Raw genomic sequence first — 18,681 nt, 5'->3', positions numbered from 1 at the left:
GAGAGGATTGTGAGAAAAATTCCGAGGTTTTCCATGTGGTTTTCCAAAGTGGGAAGCAGCAAACTGATTGTGGGCAACTCTCTGCTCCCCAAAACCTGAACCCTTGAACACTGTGGGCCCTGTGAAGCTTGGCTGGGGCAGCTCAGGGGCTGTGGAACAGAAGGAATGGGCCTGTTGGATGGGAATGTGCTTCCAGGGCGGGTTTCCAAGCAGGAGGAGGGGATTCTCTTAATCCTTCCCACATGGACAGTGGGGAATGTTCACATGCACCAAGCCCAATGTGGCTCCTGAGAAGTCACTGGCACCTCTGGAGGTTTCAGTTCGGGATGAATTATTTCCTGTGAAATACAGGATTTTTGTGCATGAAAAAAGCATTCATGCATGGACAGAGTTCCTGGAGTGAAATCCTGAGCCACAGAGAAATAATTACATCTTGACTTTTATTTTTTTAATGCTGATGCCCAGAAAACTGCTCTGAGTGGAATTCTAGATGCCAACTTTCCCAGAAGGATGAAGCCAGGAGGAAACAGTTCACTCTAACAGGACAATTAATGAAATTCACAGACATTTGGTATTTTTGTAACCCCAACCTTGTTCAAATTATGGTTGTGTGTTGGTGTGACCATAAAAACCCCTTCACCTTAGCAAAACCACCTAGGAAAAATCAGCCAGGATCAGTTTTGCTTCCTGCAGCACTACAAAATGCAGCTCCAGGCCTGGCTGGGACTTTTTGGGACAGCCTGGTTTCACCTTGGGCTTTAGGACAATGACTTCATGTCTCCTGCCTCACATGATCACACTCAGGAAAGCTCTCTGCATAATCTCTTGGCATTTCAGAAATGCAGGAGCTGTAAATGAGGTCAGGGCTCTGATGCTGTACCTGATGCAGGGACTGCAGAGCTTGGAATCATCACTTGGCCAAAGCCTCTGCTCTCTTCAAGTGCTCCTTCAAAAGGTGAGCCTCAGGTGGGCAAGTGCTGGGCTCCTGCAGCTCCTTCATCTGGTTCTGTGCTCAGCTCATCCTCAGGACATGTCAAGGTGCTTAAAAACAGAGGGAGAAAAAAAGATAAAATAAGGAAAAATAGAACTGCTTCAATTTGTTCTGATTTAAAATATAAATGAATTAACATTCTTCAAAAAAGAAACCCAGTGAGACAATTTGTGTGCAATTTTTTAAAGTGGTTTTGAGCACTTACAGAATGGAGTGAGTTTGTAGAATTTGTTCATCTCTGTGGCTTTAGCTTTGGGGACAACATTGAGGCACTCGAGTGTTCGAGTATTTTTATTTTTATTTTCAGCTCAAAAGAAAGCAAAGCCCAAAGGGAGTTGAGTCTTTCCATTTCCACTCCTACCTGCAGCATCTGATTTTCTGAGGCACAGACATCGTCAAGAAAAGATGATTTCTTGATGACACAGGCCTCTCTTATTTCATCATCCTTCATCCTGTATCAAAACCCAAGAGCTCTGTGGACAGGAGAGTATATCCCAGAATGGTTTGGGTTGGAAACATCTCAAAATCCACCTTGTTCCAACCCCCTGCCCCGGGCAGGGACACCTTCCACTAGACCAGGTTAAGGTTTCATGATTTTCCCTCTGTCAGACAATTATCTGGGCTTGTGTTTCTTCCTGTGCATCACTAGTGCTCACTCTAAATAGACAATTCTTTTTATGAAACTTGAGGACTCTCACTCTAAATGGACAATTATTTTCATGAAACTTAAAGACTCTCTGGTGGTGGTATTTTTGTAACCACATCCTTGATCAGTTTGTGGTTGTGTGTTGGTGGGAAGGTTTAAACTGACCAGAAAATTCCCTTTACCTTAAGAAAACGACATAAACAATGAGCTCTTGGATAAATAAAAAAAAGCCTTGAAAGGTGATGGGGTGTCCCCAGCAGGAAATCCAGGTAATTCCTAACCAAAAAGGGTTTTCTTCCTTCAGTCTTTCCCTTTAGAAGCAGCCTCAACTCTGCCTCTGTGTGGCAGCACTGAAATTACCAGAAAATCCCCTTTACTTTAGGAAAATGACATAAACAATGAGCTTTTGGATAAAGAAAAAGCCTTGAAAGGTGATGGGGGGGTCCCCAGCAGGAAATCCAGGTAATTTCTAACCAAAAAGGATTTTCTTCCTTCACTCTTTCCCTTTAGAAGCAGCCTCAACTCTGCCTCTGTGTGGCAGCACTGAAAAAGAGCATGGAGAAGAATGAAAGATGTGTTTCTCTCTTAAGGTCACTTGGTTATTAACTCTCTTTATCCTGCCATGAACCTTGAAAGATGAGGCAGATATTTCTCCTGTCAGCTTGGGAGGGCTGAGGGGAGCAGGCTGCAGGGAGATGCCTCAAAGATAAGGTTAAGGCTTTCTTGCTCTTAAAACTTTACATAGAAATAAGACAATGTCAATGTCATATTAATAACTGAGATAAAAGTAATTCAGAGCAGTCATTACACTTAAAATAATTCCTGGAACCAAGCAGGGGAGGTATGAAGTCATAATTTTCAGGGTCTTTCAAGCTGTTCCCACAGGGAGCTCGGTGTGCCTTTGAAGAAATCTTTTTATTCACAGTGGTAAGTTTATTTACACATGGTTACACAACATGTTTTTATGCACTTATTCCTCAAATTATCAAGGATAATCACAGAATTCACAGAACTGTTTAGGTTGGAAAAGACCTTCAGGATCATTGAGTCCAGTTGTTACCCAGAGACAGCACTTTGCATTTCACCTGATTGCTGATGCAGGGTGGAATATTCATGGGTTATCAATAACAAATTTCAAAAATTCAATTATGCCTAAAACAGCAGTCAGCAGAGTGCTGCAAGCAGTGATTTATTCCTGAGTGCTGAATCAATGAATAACAAGTCCTTAATAATGCCTGTTCCCCTACAGACAAGAACATACACGTTGTACTATAGAAAAGTTGCTCAAATAAGATAAAAAAAAATTAAAAAACCCCAAATGCTGATTTATTCTTTTTTTCCTGCACCACTCAATGACTGCCAAGGCTCTGAACTGTGGGATATGAAATTATGGCAAAGGGGCAGGCAAAGAAATTATCCAGGCAGGAAAGAGAAGGTGACTTTATCACAGGAGCTGGGGAGAAATTTGTGTTAAAGAAAGTATGTGCATATGGGAAAAGAGGTTCCTTCCCTGGCAATGCTTCAGGTGGTGAGGACAGGAGTGAGTTGATGTAGGATTTGTCTGCTTGTTAACACTGACCTGACTTCTGCTTGAGAATGAAGCACCCAGGTGCTGTTACTTTCTGCTGTAAGTGAAGATCACAGAATCATGGAGTGGTTTGGGTTAAAAGGGGCCTTAAAACCCCCCCAGTACCACCCTGTGCCATGGGCAGGGACAACTCCCACTGTCCCAGGTCACTCCAAACCCCAATGTCCAGCTGGCCTTGGACACTTCCAGGGGTCATGGGGCAGCCACAGCTGCTCTGGGCAGCAGCGGGGGAAGCTGTGGCTGTTCCCTATCCCAGACACACAGGCTGGATGGAGAGGGGACTGTGGAGAAAGACTGGGGGTGATGGTTAATGAAAAACCCAACACAAGCCAGCAGTGTGTGCTCCCAGCCCAGAAACCAATGACCCCGAAATTTGGGAAGGACACTGAGGGGCTGGAGAGTGTGCAGGGAACGGAGCTGGGAAGGGGCTGGAGCCCCAGGAGAGGCTGCGCGAGCTGGGAAGGGGCTGGAGAATTCCTGAGGGAGCTGGGAAGGGGCTGAGCCTGGAGCAAAGGAGGCTCAGGGGCCCTTGTGGCTCTGCACAGCTCCTGCCAGGAGGGGACAGCCGGGGGGTCGGGCTGTGCTCCAGGGAACAGGGACAGGAGCAGAGGGAACAGCCTCAGGCTGGGCCAGAGAGGGTTTAGGTTGGATATGAGGAAGAATTTCTTCTCAGGAAGGGCTGTCAAGGTTAGAAGGGGCTGATCAGGGAATGGTGGAGTGCCCATCCATGCAGGTGCCCAAGGAATTCCTGGATGTGGCACTCAGTGCTCCGGGCTGGCTGACAAGGTGGGACTCAATGACCTGGGAGATCTTTTCCAACCTTAACGATTCTGTGATAAGGAGTAATGTGTGCAAACCCCAAAAAAGGGAAATTTAGGACATATGGAAGAAACCTTTCTCTGTGAGGGTGCTGAGGCCGTGGCACAGGTTACCCAACTGTGAAAAACGCCAATCACTTGTTTTTGAAATTTTAAAAGTTTAATAGTAATAAAATGGTTATAAAAATAGTAATAGAATAATAAAATTTGAACATTTGAGATTAGGACAATATGAGGCAATAAAAACAAAGAGATACGGACGTCCGGGTACCTTTTTCTGGGCAACACAAGCCCGAAAAAGGACCCCCGTTAACAGAGGATTAACCCTTAGAAACAATTGCCTGTTGCATATTCATACATCTCATACATGATGCATAAATTCCATTCAAACACAGGATTCTGTCTGGTCACTGTCAACTTCTTCCTCTTAATCCTCATGCCGTCTTCCAGTCTGAGCGAGGTGGGAAGAAGTTAGCTTTCTGCTGATAAGGGAGCAATAAATTCCCTTTCTCTGAAAGATTTAGGTGTCCTGTGGCTCCTATGTGGTCCGAGTCCTTTCTTAAACAAATATCTTGCATAGCATAGTTCCTACCTTAACATTATGTTATAACCTAAAACTATATGTAATACACTACTTAAGAAAATTAATAAAGCATAACTTTCTATCATAATACAATATTCATTTTAATACTTGCATAAAATACACATTTTTCACACCTGCAGGTGCCCAAGGAATTCCTGGACTCAGTGCTCGGGGCTGGCTGACGAGGCGGGACCGGGCACGGCTTGGACTCAACGACCTGGGAGATTTTTCCAACCTTAACGATTCTGTGACAAGGAGTAATGTGTGCAAACCGAAAAAAGGGAAATTTAGGACATATGGAAAAAAATCCTTCTCTGTGAGGGTGGCATAGGTTATCCGACCATCGGCGGCTGCCTCACACCTGAGGCGTCGGAACGGCCGAGGCTTGCAGCACCCTGCTCTAGGCGGCGGGGGGACTGCAATCCCGACCACTCCAGGATCGCAATCCCTTCCAAACCCGACCATTCCAGGATTCCAAGCCCTCCCAATCCCCACGACTCCCGGGCTCCCTGAGGGCGGGCCCGGCCGTGACGCGAGGAAGGCGGAAGGGGCGGCCAAGATGGCGGCGCCGGGCCGGGCTGGGGCCGCGCTGAGGGCTCCGCTCTGCGCCCTGCTGTGCCTGGCGCTGGCCGCCGCCGCCCGCGCCCGGCCGAGCCCCGTGAAGGTGCTGTCGGACGGCATGTGGCGGGAGCTGCTGCAGGACGAGTGGATGGTGGAGTTGTGAGTGGGGGAGCTGGCGGTGCCGGGGCGGTGTGCGGGCTGCGCGCGGTGACGGCGCGCTCTGTGCTGCTCCCTCAGCTACGCGCCCTGGTGCCCCGCCTGCGAGAGCCTGCAGCCCGAGTGGGAGAAGTTCGCCGAGTGGGGAGAGGACCTGGGGGTGAACGTGGCCAAAGTGGATGTGACGGAGCAGCCGGGTGAGAGGGGCTGCAAGGGGCTCCCGGACCCCCCGGGGTTTGGGGAGCTCAGGGGTTTTTTGGGGGTGCTCGCCTGCAATGCGTGCTTGTGGGAGGCGGGCGGAATTAACAGGGGCGATAAAAGTGTTTTACTCATCTCCACCGCGTTGCTGTGTGTGAGTAAACGGCCTGATCTTGCTTAATAGAATGCCGGAATGTTGTGGTTGGGAGGGAAGAAGATCATCCCATTCCATCCCATTCCATCCCATTCCACCCCCTGCCGCACCTTCCACTATCCCCGGTGCTCCAAGCCCTGTCCAACCTGCCTTTTTGACACTTCCAGGGATCCAGGGGCAGCCACAGCTTCCCTGGGCCAGGTTTCACACAGGAACCTGCAGCTCTCCTCTCAGGCAGCAGGCTGTCAGATAGTAAATAAAACAAATATAATTGAATGAATAGAATAAATAAAATGCACAGTCTATAATGGATACAAATAATGAGAGGCTTTCTCAAGGAGATTTTTGGCCATACTTTTAAAGCAAGAAGCAAGGTTTCAGCCTTGCCATTCCAGTTCCTCCTTTGGTTAGTGGAAGGGAGTGCAAACAATCTGCTCTCCCTCTCTTGAAACTCTCCTGAGGCTCTCCTGAAACTTCCGTGTCCATATGGGATTTGTGAACCTGACCTTCCCCATGCTGCTCTCTTCCTCCAGAGCTGCTTTACTTTTGAAGCTTGCCTCACTTGGATTATTTTCCTCAGGGTTTCTGGAGGCTGCAGATCATGTGTGCAAAGGAGAGCCTCTCCCTCTGAAGAGCTACAGCCACAATGGAGCAGTTACCCCTGGATATCTATTTTTTCCCATTTTACTCTATGTCCAGGGATCATTTTTTAAGTGTGTGCTGCTTTGACATGCACAAGGTTGTGTTGGATTGCATATAAGGATTGATACCTAGGCCTGCTGTTGTATTTTGGGCTGTTACAACATTCCTTGCCTCTTTTTTTCCATAAAAATACTCAAAATACTCTCAAAATAACTTTTCTTACAGGGTTAAGTGGACGATTTATCATCACAGCCCTCCCTACTATCTATCAGTAAGTATGCAGGGCTGCAGGGGTTTTTTGGGGTGAGACTGGGCAGTTTTTTCTTCTTGTTTTTGGGCAAATAAATGAGATTTATTATGCTCTTTAAGAACAGGAACTGCTTTTCACTGACACAGCCACTGTCTCACCCACTGTGACCTTGTGCTGCCAGATGATTTCTTTTCCTTTCCCTTCAGGCCTTATTTATTCTGCCTTTTCATGGGTGTTTCTGTTTTGCAATCCTCTCTCTGTAGGTTGATCTTCAGTGCAGGTGTGTGGCAAGGGATTTAGGAAGATCATTATCTTTCTTTTTTTTTTTTTTTTATGGAATCACAGCCTAAAGCTAGCCAAGGAGTCAATGTTCTGGAAATAACTTGGAGTTAGTCCAGGTGTTTGGAAAATGTTTTTTAGAGGCAATATCAGCTAAAAAATGAACATTGAAAAAGTGAATGGTTAAAAAAAATAGACAAGGTGATGGGAGGGGGTTTGTTGGATGGAAACAAATGCTGCACTTGGTGCTTGGATCACATAAAATAAAGATTTTTGGTGGTGGTGTTGTTTTACAGCTGCAAAGATGGAGAGTTCAGGAGATACCAGGGAGCAAGGACTAAAGCTGCCTTCATTAACTTCATCAGTGATGAGGAGTGGAAATCCATTGAACCAGTGTCCTCCTGGTTTGGTCCTTCCTCTTTCCTGTAAGTTTGGGGTTGCTTTGTGTGAGAATTTATTGTCAGCTGTGCTGAGGGGTGTCCTGCTCCCTGTCCCCAGCTCTGTGTGGGCAGCAGCTGTCCTCATTCCTCCTCAGCTGTGGGAGGGTTGGCACCACAGCAGAGGTGACCTGAGTGTTGGCACCACAGCAGAGATGTCCCCAGCAAGGTTTACTTTAAGGCTTGAAGAGGTTTCTTCTTTCCTAAACTCTTGTAGGGACCTTGCTCACCCTTGAAGTTGTTTGAAAACCTTGAGATGGTTTTGCCCAGCTAAATCCTGGGAAATTTCTTCCACTCTCTGGAGGAAATCACAGAGGGATTGTCCATCAGGAACTGACAGAAAAAAGGGAAATGGGTTCAAGCTGTCAAGGGAAATTTGGGTTTGATGTATGGAAGGAATTCCTGGCTGTGAGGGTGGTTCCCTTACAAACTCTTGTCCCACACCAAGCAATGTATGAAACTGGGTATTAACTCAGCATTAGCAAATTCTCTGTTATTTTCTGTATTCAGACACCAAACTTAAGTGTCTGAAGATCTCTCAGCTCCTATAACCTGATTTTCTTTTAATAGCTTAATTTTTGTTTTAATGAAACCTCATGATCCTTCTTTTTTAATATCTTCACTGGAGTTCCAGCTGGCTTCTCACAGAGCATGGGTCCAGATAGAACAGAAAAGGAACTTGAAATTCAAATGTCAGCAGATCCAAGTTAAAGAAATCTGGGAATTTATAGCTGTCCATGTATGAGCTGAGGTTGTTTCACTCAGGTTTGAGGCTGAAATTATGGCAAAGAGGCGGGCAAAGGAATTATCCAGGCAGGAAAGGGAAGGCTATCATCACAGGAGCTGGGGGAAAATTTGTGCTTTAAAGATTTTAAAGTGTTCTTAGTGTTCTCTTTTGGAGATTTGAAAGTGTTCTCAGTTCCTCCTCTCTGCTTTGTTCCAGGATGAGCAGCATGTCAGCGTTGTTCAAGCTGTCCATGTGGATCAGGGTATTTGCTTACATCCCCACTTCATTTTCTCCTCAATATGAAATCCAGCTCTTCCTGAAGTTATTCTCTTTTATTCCAGCATGGCCACGGCTATTTAACAGAAAATCTTGGAATACCAGTCTGGGGCTCCTATGCTGTTTTTGGATTGGCAACTCTGTTCTTAGGGATGGTCCTGGGACTTGTAAGTGCAGTCCTGGGGGCTGGGGGTGACTTTGTTACACTGGCTGCCTCTGCCTCTGTTTTGGGGTGGGGTTTTGGGGTACCCTGAGCTGGAACACAGGGATGGGGACAGGATGGAGCCCCCATAATCCAGGGGGAAATGGTGACACCGAGTGTGGGGCTGGATGGGATCCACCTGAGGGTAAATGCTTGGACTTGATCTTAAGATTTTCCATCCTAAACAATTGCAATGTGCAGAATGTTTGGGAGTTTCACCTTGGGTTCCTTTGGTTTTAGATGATGGTGTTCCTGGCAGACTGCATCTGTCCCTCCAAAAGGCACAGACCAGCACAGCTCCAGCCTCAGTCAAGTAAGCCCACAGCAAACTTCTGATTCAGTGAAGCTGTTTGGTAAATCTCATTTGTAGAAGATATTGAAGAAATCCTGATGTCTGCAGGATGTGACGTGGAGTGTGGAACTTTGCATTTGGGATTGATGCCTTGCTCTTAGGGTTCCTAGTGGGTTGGGATTTTCTATGCAGTAAAGCTGGGGTAATTTTAAAACTGGTTTTTGGGATAGAAAAAAGTTTGAGAGCATTTTCATACCTCAAGACATGAAATTCCACATGGGCAGGGAGAGAAGATTGAGTGGAGCTCTCAGTGTTGCTGTGCTTGCCCGCGATGTTAAAAAAGTGGCTTTTACTTGGGAAATTTATTTATTTGTGTGTGTTTTTCCTTTCTCCTTGAGGGAAACAAGGTCCAGAGTCAGCTCATCTGCTGAAAAACAGGTATGAAGAGCAAGAAGCAGATGAGGGAGATATCTCAGAGGATGAAACAGAGGGGAAGGAGGGCAGCAAGAGAGACTCGTCCCCGAGCGGCGTCCGGCAGCGCCCCATGCCCAGTGGTGCTCCCCAGGAGAAATCCTAGCTGCACTTGCACCAGGATTAGTGTTTGAGTCAGCCACCCAAAGGGAGATCAGTGTCAAATCCTCCAGCTTGAAGAGAAGAACGACTCCTGGCTTGGTAATGTTGCTGCATTTCATGAATTCAGAGGAAATAATAAAATAAAAAAGCATCAGGTATTCCAAAGGAAAAGTTGCTGTTGCAAATAGCTGGAACTTCTCCTGTCTGTGTGCAGAGAAGTGCCAAGGAATAATTGCTGTGGCTTCTGGAATGATTTGTTCCCTAGGGATTATTTGGAAGAGAATGTAAACCAGAGTCATTCCTGCATTAGGGAGCATTAGCAAGGAAAATGCACTCACCTGGTTGTTGGTTAAACCTCCCAAAAGGCTTCCCTGTTCTTATACTGTTTGTCAGTATAAATCTCTCTAGCTGTGCCCTGAAGAAATGCTGAGGGAAAAAAAGTTCCTTTAGTTATGGAACTAAAATTCCTTTAGTTGAGGCTTTTTACGTGACAAAAACTGCTTTTTGCTATGACAATGAGTGCTACAAACCCTCCCCAACCTTTTTTCTTACCAAGAGCTGATGGAACTTAGCACAAGCACTCTGCAGTGGGATCCTCTGGCTGACCAGAAACCTGCTGCTTGCATCCATTTCTTCCAAAACAAGCTGTAGGAAACTCTCTGAGCTTCTTGGCAAAGTAGTTTTTCTGTAGGAGCAAGTGACAAGCAGCACCCTGAAGTCTTGTCTGTCTCTGTGACTCCACGTGGCAATGGTTTACACACAGGGTTCTCTGTGCAAACCCTCTCCATTCCTCCTCCTGGATGCCAGCAGGACTCTGCTTGTTTTTAATCCATCATTTCTTACCCAAATCTTGCTGCAAATCCATGCAGGCTGTACCTGGCCTGAAGTTCAAATAACTCCTTTTTATTTCTTTTACAGAACCTTTTTTTTTGTTCCTCCTGTTTTCACAAAACCATTTTGGAACATTAAACCTGATTTTTTTCTTTAAAAAAAAAGTAGTTTACTCTTGTCTGTATGGTGTTTGTTTTCACTCTGTATAGAAATAAAAAGAATGCACATGCCCATTGGACCAGTGTTGTAAAGAGTTTTCCATCTTCTTTTGATTAAATTCCAAAGTTTTTGCAAGGGAAGGATGAGCCTAATGCTGAGCACATTTGGATTTTTTTACAAACCTGTTTCTGATTTTTTGTTTGTTTGTTTGTTTAGCTTTATGGGTTTTTAGCTTTTATTTGTAGTTATTTAGGTTTTTTTAGTGTTTAGTTTTTATTTGTAGTTATTGAGTGTTTTGGGGTGTTTTTAATTGCTCATCTGATTCTTCCCTTTTTTTTTTTCTTTTCTCTACATTGGTGCTCTGGAATGACTGACTTCAGTGCTGTGTTAGAAAGATAAACTGATGTTTGAGAGGGTCTTTTTGGCTAAAATCCGAGTGTCCCTGTCCTTTTTAAAACTAAAACTTCTCCTGGTGTTGGAATGAAGGGAGAATTGTGCCAGAATTGCCCTTAAGGTGTTGATTTTGTGGAATTGCCTTAAATTCTCTGAAATTTCCCATCTCTGAGCCTTTGACACTCATAAATAAAGCAATAAATAAACAAATACTGAGGAGAAGTAGCACTGTCTTGGACCAGTGGTGGTTTTGCAGTTTGGAGAGGGCTGGAGGAGACAGAAGCGTTGTAGCTGGTAGGAAAAAGTGTTGGGTTGTTTTAAAAGGTGAGCTCTGCTCACTGCACTTGGGATATATTTAATGTAGCTTCTCTTAGTGCAGAGGTTTTTTCATTTTTCAGTTACAACCAAACTTGGTGCAATATAGAGAGGATATTGTGGCTAACTTTTCATTTTAAAAGAACACCCAACCTTTCCTTTGTTATGCTGGACTTGTGGGCTCCTGATTGAACAAGAACTTCCAGCATTAATTTCCTTTTTTTCTCTCTGCCTGCTGCTCACTCCTCCCTGCCTTAGGCACAGAACCAAATCCCAAAGCTGCCTCGTGGGGGTGACTGTTCCCAGCTGGAATCCAGCCCCTGTGTGTAACTCCTGCTTGGATTATCCTCTGCTGATCTCTGCTAATCTCACCCTTCATATTTTGCATCATATTATGGGTTTGTCCTGTGAATATTTAAGTTCCTTGATTGATTTTTTTGTTTTAAAAATCTATTCCAAAGATGTTTACTGAGGCTGAGTGGTGTAACCTGAGTGTAAGAGCCTGTCCTTTGTGTGTTTTGATGTTGCTTGAATATCAGTGTTGTAAAAACCACACTGCCCTTTCCATATCACCTGGACCAGGCCTGTTTCATTCCAGAAAGATTTAATGACAATAATGTAACAATAATTTTGTTTTTCAGAGAGTCTTCAAGTAAAAAATAACCACCAGCTTTGGATTCCTGTGTTTGTGTCTTTTTTTTTTATTTTTTTATTTTTTTTTGCTCAGGTTCTTGCTGCTTAGTCATGAAACAGCTGCTTCCATGGATAAAAATTGTAACCCTGAAGCTAAAAAAATGCTTTTTTTGAAAAGTCAGATGTGAATAACAATTCACAGCAAAGCTGCACTGAGTGATTTTTAGTCAAGACTGGCTTGGGTACCTCATTTTGGTAGATGGTTTGGGAAGGAGCTTTCACTCATGCCAAGCTTAGCCAGAAATGGTAATAAAATGTGATTTTGTGTAGCAAAAAACGTAGGCTGGAGTTGACAAATGGTGTTTAAAATTCATTTTTTTGGTGACTGCTTTGTGTGGTTGCGTGAAACGCGCGCCAGGGCGTGGGAGCTGCAGATGGGCCCTCCCCTGGCCCTCCCACACTGCACCCAAGCCCAGCAGCTGAAGGGATCAACACTGGCATTAATCTTGGAGTGGGAAGCTTAATTCCAGCTGGTGGCAGCTCTGAAGTGCAAGAGGCTGCTTGGAGAGGAGACAAATCCAGACAAGGAATGCTCAGAGCGTTCTGAGGTACAGCCAGCACAGTGCCTGTTCCTTCCCTCCATCCCTGCCCTTGGGAATGGCTGCTGAGGGCCTGGCAGCTCTGCATGGGTGGAATTTTCTGGAAAAGTGCAATAATGCTCTCAGCTCCTCCCTGACACGAGTAAGAAATTGGGAATTCCACAGGCACTCCTAGAAACTTCACTCTTCTCTTCCACTCAGTGTTACATCCAACAGGGAATAACAGCAGAAGGAAGAAAACCCAGGGAAAACCAAGGGGAAAAAAACCAAGGGAAAAGGCAAACTGAAATATTTTTAGATATTAAAATGGTTGGGAATGGCCTGATAGGAAAGAAATGCCTGGGAATTGTTTGGCCAGATTGCCAAAGGTTGGGTTGGAAATCAGTGGTGTCAGTTGTGATCGTGCCTGATGGGGAAGGAGACATTTCAGTGTTTAGCACTGCTTTAGAATCACCACACACAATCTCAATTTTAAGGTTTCTTGGCTTTAAGAAGGTGGAATTGTCTCTCCTGCAGGTGTCTTGTTCTTGGTTTGACCTGGACATCACCTTTGGCCCTTCCCTGAGTTTATTCCATGGCTGATTCCCCACTCTTGGACCAGCTTTTCTTTACCTTCCAAACTCCCTGCCTGGATTAATCCAGTGACTTTCTAAAAGAATTTCTGCTGAACCTGCCTTTTCCCCTCACTTTTCTCTGCTTGAAGCTTCCCAGCCACAAATTTCATTTCCATTTAGCATTACTTAGAGAAATTCCCTTTCACTGCAAGGCAGATCCAAAAAGACAACTTTTATGTCCTTGGAATTGTGCCTGCCCCAGGTGGGTTCCCAAAAACCAGGAGGAGCTGAGGTGGATGTGGCTGATGTGTGAGGGATGTCCTTGAGGTGAAGGCAGGTTCTGAAATCCCTGTGAACATCAGAGGGGGAAAAGCACCAGTGAAATTTTCATGTCTCTAAAAAGTTTTTTTCTAAATTAAATTACAACTCTACCAAGGAGTTTTAAACTGCAAAATGAGAAACCATTGATGCAAGGTCACTATTAAAGACAATATTTTTCTCAGCTGTGCTTTTCCTTCCAGAGTCTTTGTTTTGCTGAGCCTGGACCTCAATGCTCTTTCCCTGCCCTCACTTTTGTGTGACTGCTGGTTCCTCAGGAAGATTCTCTGAATTTTCCTTTAAATTCCTTTACACATGGATGCATCAAGACTCAAGGAAAAGGTGTGTTCAGAGTATAGGTTTCTGGGATAAACAGTTCTCCAAGTTTAAGTAGCCATTTCTCCCTCCTTTTCTCATCCCCTTGTCAAAGATTTGGGAAGAAATGTGGTCACAGACAGATCCTTTCCTTTCCTTTCCTTTCCTTTCCTCTCCTTTCCTTTCCTTTCCTTTCCTTTCCTCTCCTTTCCTTTCCTTTCCTTTCCTTTCCTCTCCTTTCCTTTCCTTTCCTTTCCTTTCCTCTCCTTTCCTTTCCTTTCCTTTCCTTTCCTCTCCTTTCCTTTCCTTTCCTTTCCTTTCCTCTCCTTTCCTTTCCTTTCCTTTCCTTTCCTCTCCTTTCCTTTCCTTTCCTTTCCTTTCCTCTCCTTTCCTTTCCTTTCCTTTCCTTTCCTCTCCTTTCCTTTCCTTTCCTTTCCTTTCCCTTCCCTTCCCTTCCCTTCCCTTCCCCCTCTGTGTGTTCCCAGGATCAGGAATGTCACCCCATGTGCCCCCTTAGGACAGCACATGTGCCTGTCTCCAGAATTCCCCAAGTTTTTGGGATGCTGCAGGATCTGCTGTGAGCGGCTGCCACAACTCGAGAGCCGATCGATGAAATCCCTGCGTGAGGAGGAATAAAAGCCAACAAACATTCCTGAGATCTCCCTTGTTCAGGGAGGACACTCCGGGTGTAATCCCGGTGGTTTTAGCTCAGTCAGGCTGATGGGTGTGTGACAACCTGCTGAGGGAGCTGCCAGGTTGATAGATCACTTGTCAAGGGATCCATCCCCTTCCCAATCCATCCCTATCCCCATCCCAATCCCTCCCTTCCTGATCCATCCCTTTCCCCATTCATCCTCATCCCAATCCATCCCTTTCCCCATCCATCCTTTCCCAATCCAGCACCCTGAGCAGCGATGCTGCAGCCAAGGCCCCTCTGCCTGGGATCCGAGCTTCCCCTGGAGATTTCCTCCTGTTTTCTTAACCAGGAGAGGCAACACCAAACCCTGGCCCCGGGGGAAGAGTTGTTTGCTCGGATGCTCCGCTGGAATTCTGCAGCCAGGACTGAAACTCCATCCACCATGGGGTGGTGCAGTGAGACCTGGCTGGGCCAGCACAGCCCCCCGGCACAAACACGGTGAAGAAACCTTTTAAATCGGTATTTCTGCAAGATTTCCTGATTGACAAACGTGCCTCGTTTGTCTCCTGCACGCCCAGGAAAGGGAGAAGCCGGGTGGAGCCTGGAGAAATTGGGGCTGGATCTGGCTGCAGGGCAGGGTGGGGATTGTGCAGGTGGGGTTCCCTCCTCTTGCCTCTGGAGGAGCTCCGGGACATCACTCTCTGCTTTTATTTAGGATAATTAGGAGTTCAGAATAATTAGGGCTAATATTTAATGCTCCTCACGCTATTAATGCTCCAGCCTGGGTGTGCTTAAATAGATTTTTTTTTTTTTTAAGTGTTTTAAAATGTTTTGGAGCACATTTCCTAAACGGCTGCTCCAACTTGACTCCAGAGTTGTGGAAGAGGTGAGGCCAGAAGAAGAGGAAGGGAAAGGAACCATCCGACCACGTGGTGGCAACGTGGAGATGCTACAGGAGGATTGCTTGGATTGCTGTGCTTCCCTGGAGGAATTTTCACTTCTACAGAGACACCTGAAGTTGATTTATGGCTTAAAAGAGGGTGGTAAAAGCAGGGAATGTAAATATTTTCAGCTGTGTCACCTGACCCTGTGGATGCCCACAGTGGCATGGACCAAACAAATGGAAAAAGCAGTTTTTATGGAGAGACCTTTCTTTTTTATGGAGAGAGAGATTTGGTGAGACCTTTCTGAATGAAAAGGTGTCAGGAAATGAATAATTAAGGCTGAGCCAGAGGAAGTGAAGAGGAAGGCACCTGGCAGCAGGATGGGGTTTGGCTGAGGTAAGGACAGCACAGGGAAATCTCCAACTCCTGCCCTGGGCTTTCCACAGATGGATTTATTTTGTGGAGGTTGAGATCATCACTTGGATTTCCAGGCCTGGGAGTGAACAATGAGACATTGGGAAGCTGAGGAGAGATTTTATGGCTCTCCACAATACCCTGACAGGAGGGGGCAGCCAGGTGGGATCCAGGCTCTGCTCCCAGGGAACAGGGACAGGATGAGAGGAAACGGCCTCAGGTCATGGCAGGGGAGGTTCAGGTTGGACGTGAGGAAGAGTTTCCTCATGGAAAGGATGGTCAAGCATTGGAACTGCCCAGGAGGTGGTGCAGTCCCCATCCCTGCAGGGATTTAAAAGCCATGTGGATGTGGCACCTGGGGACATGGGACAGTGCTGGGGGAATGGTTGGACTTGATGGTCTTAGAGGGCTTTTCCAACCTCAACAATTCCATGATTCCATGGATGCTGCCCAGAGCACGCTGTCTTCCACGGCAGGTCATCCACAGGTGCATCCTCAAAATCTATTGGTGTTTCCCTTGCCCAGCTCTGCCCTGCTCCTCCTGACTTTTCCCATGAAGTCCTGTGCTGGACCGGGAAGGGGAAGCCTGGGAAGGCAGCAGGCTGCTGCTGCTGGCTCTGTGGGGCAGGAGATGGGACAATCCCAGGGCAGGAGCAGCGTTTTGGGTGCTCCAGGGAGAGCTGGGCTGCTCTGTGTGTGCCCCTCATGGAATTCTGTGCAGCACTGGGAGGGGAAGAAAGGCTCTGGAAGGGGCAGGTGGTGAGCAGAGCCCAGTGCTGCCCCGGGGCCTGCCTGTGCTGCAGCTGCAGCTCTCTGGATTTTCTGCCCTGTGAATGAACATAAAAAACCAGTTTTCTCTTCAGGGCAGCACGTCAGGGATTTTTCCTCTCCATTTGCTGTGGCGCCAGGAGCCAAATCCGTGGGGTGCCCACGCCTGGCGTGCGTGTCCTGGCAGGATCCCTGGAGCTGCCCCAAGTCTGGGCTCTGCTGCTGCATGTCCTGGGGGCCACAATATTGTATCTGTGGGGACTCGTGGCAGGAAGGAATGATGAATCCGACTCCATGTTCTCAGAAGGCTAATGTATTATTTTATGGTACTATAGTATATTAAAGAATACTAAACTATACTAAAGAATACAGAAAGGATACTTACAGAAGGCTAAAAGGTAATAATGAAAACTCGTGACTCTCTCCAGAACCTTGGCACTGATTGGCCAATGAGACAAAACAATTCACACCAGAAATCCAATGAAACAGTCACCTGTGGGTAAACAATCTCCAACCTCATTCCACATGAGCAAAACACAGGAGAAGCAAATCAGATAATATTGTTTTCCTTTCCCTCTGAGACTTGTCAGCTTCCCAGGAGAAAAATCCTGGGCGAAGGGATTTTTCCAGAGAATGTGAATGTGACACCACAACAACCTGGTGCCACTTGGCCTGTGCCACATGACAGGTGTGATCCGTGGGGATGTGCCCACCTTGGACCTGGAACTGCTGAAAATGCCTGCGTGGGTCGGGTTGCTGAATAAATGGAATGTGGGAGCACACGGAATAATCCTGTCCTGGCAGCCTTGGTGCTTAAGTTTGGGGTTTAGTCTGGAGAAGGGAAGGAGACAGGGAGGCCTTAAAACCCTTCCAGTGCCTAAAGGGGCCCCAAGAGAGCTGGAGAGGGTCTTGGGACAAGGCATGGAGGGGCAGGACAAGGGAGAATGACTTTAAGCTGGAAAAGGGTGAATGTGGAATATTGGGAAGGAATTCCTGGCTGTGAGGGCGCTGAGGCCCTGGCACAGGGTGCCCAGAGCAGCTGTGGCTGTCCCTGGATCCCTGGCAGTGTCCCAGGCCAGGCTGGACAGGGCTTGGAGCAGCCTGGGACAGTGGAAGGTGTCCCTGCCCATGGCAGGGGTGGGACTGGGTGTTCTTTAAGGTCCCTTCCAACCCCAAAAGTTCTATGACTCTGTGAAATGCCTCATTGCTGAGTTTTGAGATAAGGCTTTCTCCATAATCTTTGGCATGAATTACGTATATTGATTATCTGCTGGCTCCAGTAACGGGAAGAAGCAGAACAAAGTCACAAACCAGTTCAGTGCTGCTTCCCACAACAAACAGGAGCACATGGAGCTGGACTTGGTGATCCTTGTGGGTCCCTTCCAACTCAGGGCACTCTGTGCTTCTCTTCTGTGATTCTGTGACATTTCTAGGAGATCTTTCGAGACCCCCATGAGCTGCAGGAGGAGCTTGCTGGTCCCTGCATTCAGAGCAGCTCCAGCACCACTCTGTGCTTCTCTTCTGTGATTCTGTGACATTTCTAGATCTTTCCAGACCCCATGAGCTGCAGGAGGAGCTTGCTGGTCCCTGCATTCAGAGCAGCTCCAGCACGGAGCTGTTTCCAGATCCTGCTTCACCCAGGAGCAGCAACAGCAGCTGAGGCAGAGATGCAGGATCCTGATTTAGAGATTTCCCATTTCTGGTATCATTAACCCTCCACTGGCCTCTGGGTTATTTTCCCAGCTGGGCTGATTCATCATTCCCTGTCCATTTAGTCTCTTGGCCATCTCCTCAATCCCTTCAATCCCAACTGTATTTCTATGTATCAGGCCTTTCCACTGGATTTTTTTTTTTTTTGCCTGGCTGGATTTGCAGAAGTGGTTTATTTACAAATCTGCCCAGAATTGGCTCCAAGTGACGCGGGTGTTGGTTGAAGAAAAGCTGATTTTTGACAAAGTCAGCATGAGAACGGGAACAGATGGGGACGTTGATGAATTTGATTTTGCTAAATGTTGTCCTCCTGCAAATCAGCTTGCTTTTCCCTATTAGCATAAGAAGCAGCAAAAAAGGATTTAATTTCTCTAAACATTTCCCCTTAATGATCTACCTCTCCAGCTTAGAGATGTATGTGGCTGCTTATCAGCAGAGCAGCTGAATTCCTTCCACTGAGAATCAGCTGCAATTTCGAGGTGATTTCTGGCACTTCTCCCTCCCTGGGGTGAGAGCTGTGCTTAGGAGAGGTGGTTGCTGCTTTGAAGTGGTATCAGTTCAGAGGTTTATGTGTGATTACTTGATTGAAATGAGTGATTTTAAGTTTTTTTAAATTTCATTTTGATTTTTTCAGGCACCTTTTGGAGGTGCTGCCATCCCCAAGTGTCACTGGTGAAGTCTGTACCTGTGTCCAGCATCCACAGCTGCATCCCTGTGGCCCTTGGATACAGGAGGAGGTGGGAGAAGCGCAGAGGCAAAGAATTTCCAAAGCTTTGGG

The 18,681-nt window shown here is 46.4% G+C and overlaps 1 protein-coding gene across 2 annotated transcripts; it reads left to right on the top strand.

Moving 5' to 3' along the window:
- The first annotated feature begins 5,168 nt into the window (after positions 1 to 5,168).
- Positions 5,169 to 11,748, top strand: TMX1 (thioredoxin related transmembrane protein 1). 2 transcript variants are annotated; one of them, XR_005626426.1, is made up of 9 exons: positions 5,169 to 5,346; positions 5,425 to 5,540; positions 6,563 to 6,608; positions 7,163 to 7,291; positions 8,247 to 8,292; positions 8,372 to 8,473; positions 8,749 to 8,821; positions 9,199 to 9,472; positions 11,330 to 11,748. XR_005626426.1 is itself a non-coding variant. In XM_039698116.1 (8 exons), exons 1-8 carry the CDS (start codon positions 5,186 to 5,188, stop codon positions 9,375 to 9,377), a joined length of 852 nt encoding a protein of 283 aa, XP_039554050.1. In that variant the 5' UTR covers positions 5,169 to 5,185; the 3' UTR covers positions 9,378 to 11,748. The 2 variants fall into 2 exon arrangements, 1 of the variants encoding a protein (XP_039554050.1); XM_039698116.1 differs by having other exon boundaries at positions 9,199 to 11,748.
- Positions 11,749 to 18,681: the final 6,933 nt, after the last annotated feature.

This window comes from Passer montanus, unplaced genomic scaffold (genome assembly GCF_014805655.1).
Source record: "Passer montanus isolate IOZ18808 unplaced genomic scaffold, ASM1480565v1 scaffold120, whole genome shotgun sequence".
In the NCBI taxonomy this organism is placed as follows: domain Eukaryota; kingdom Metazoa; phylum Chordata; class Aves; order Passeriformes; family Passeridae; genus Passer; species Passer montanus.
The sequence above is the reverse complement of the archived record's forward strand: the minus strand, read 5'-3'. Positions and strand labels throughout refer to the sequence as shown.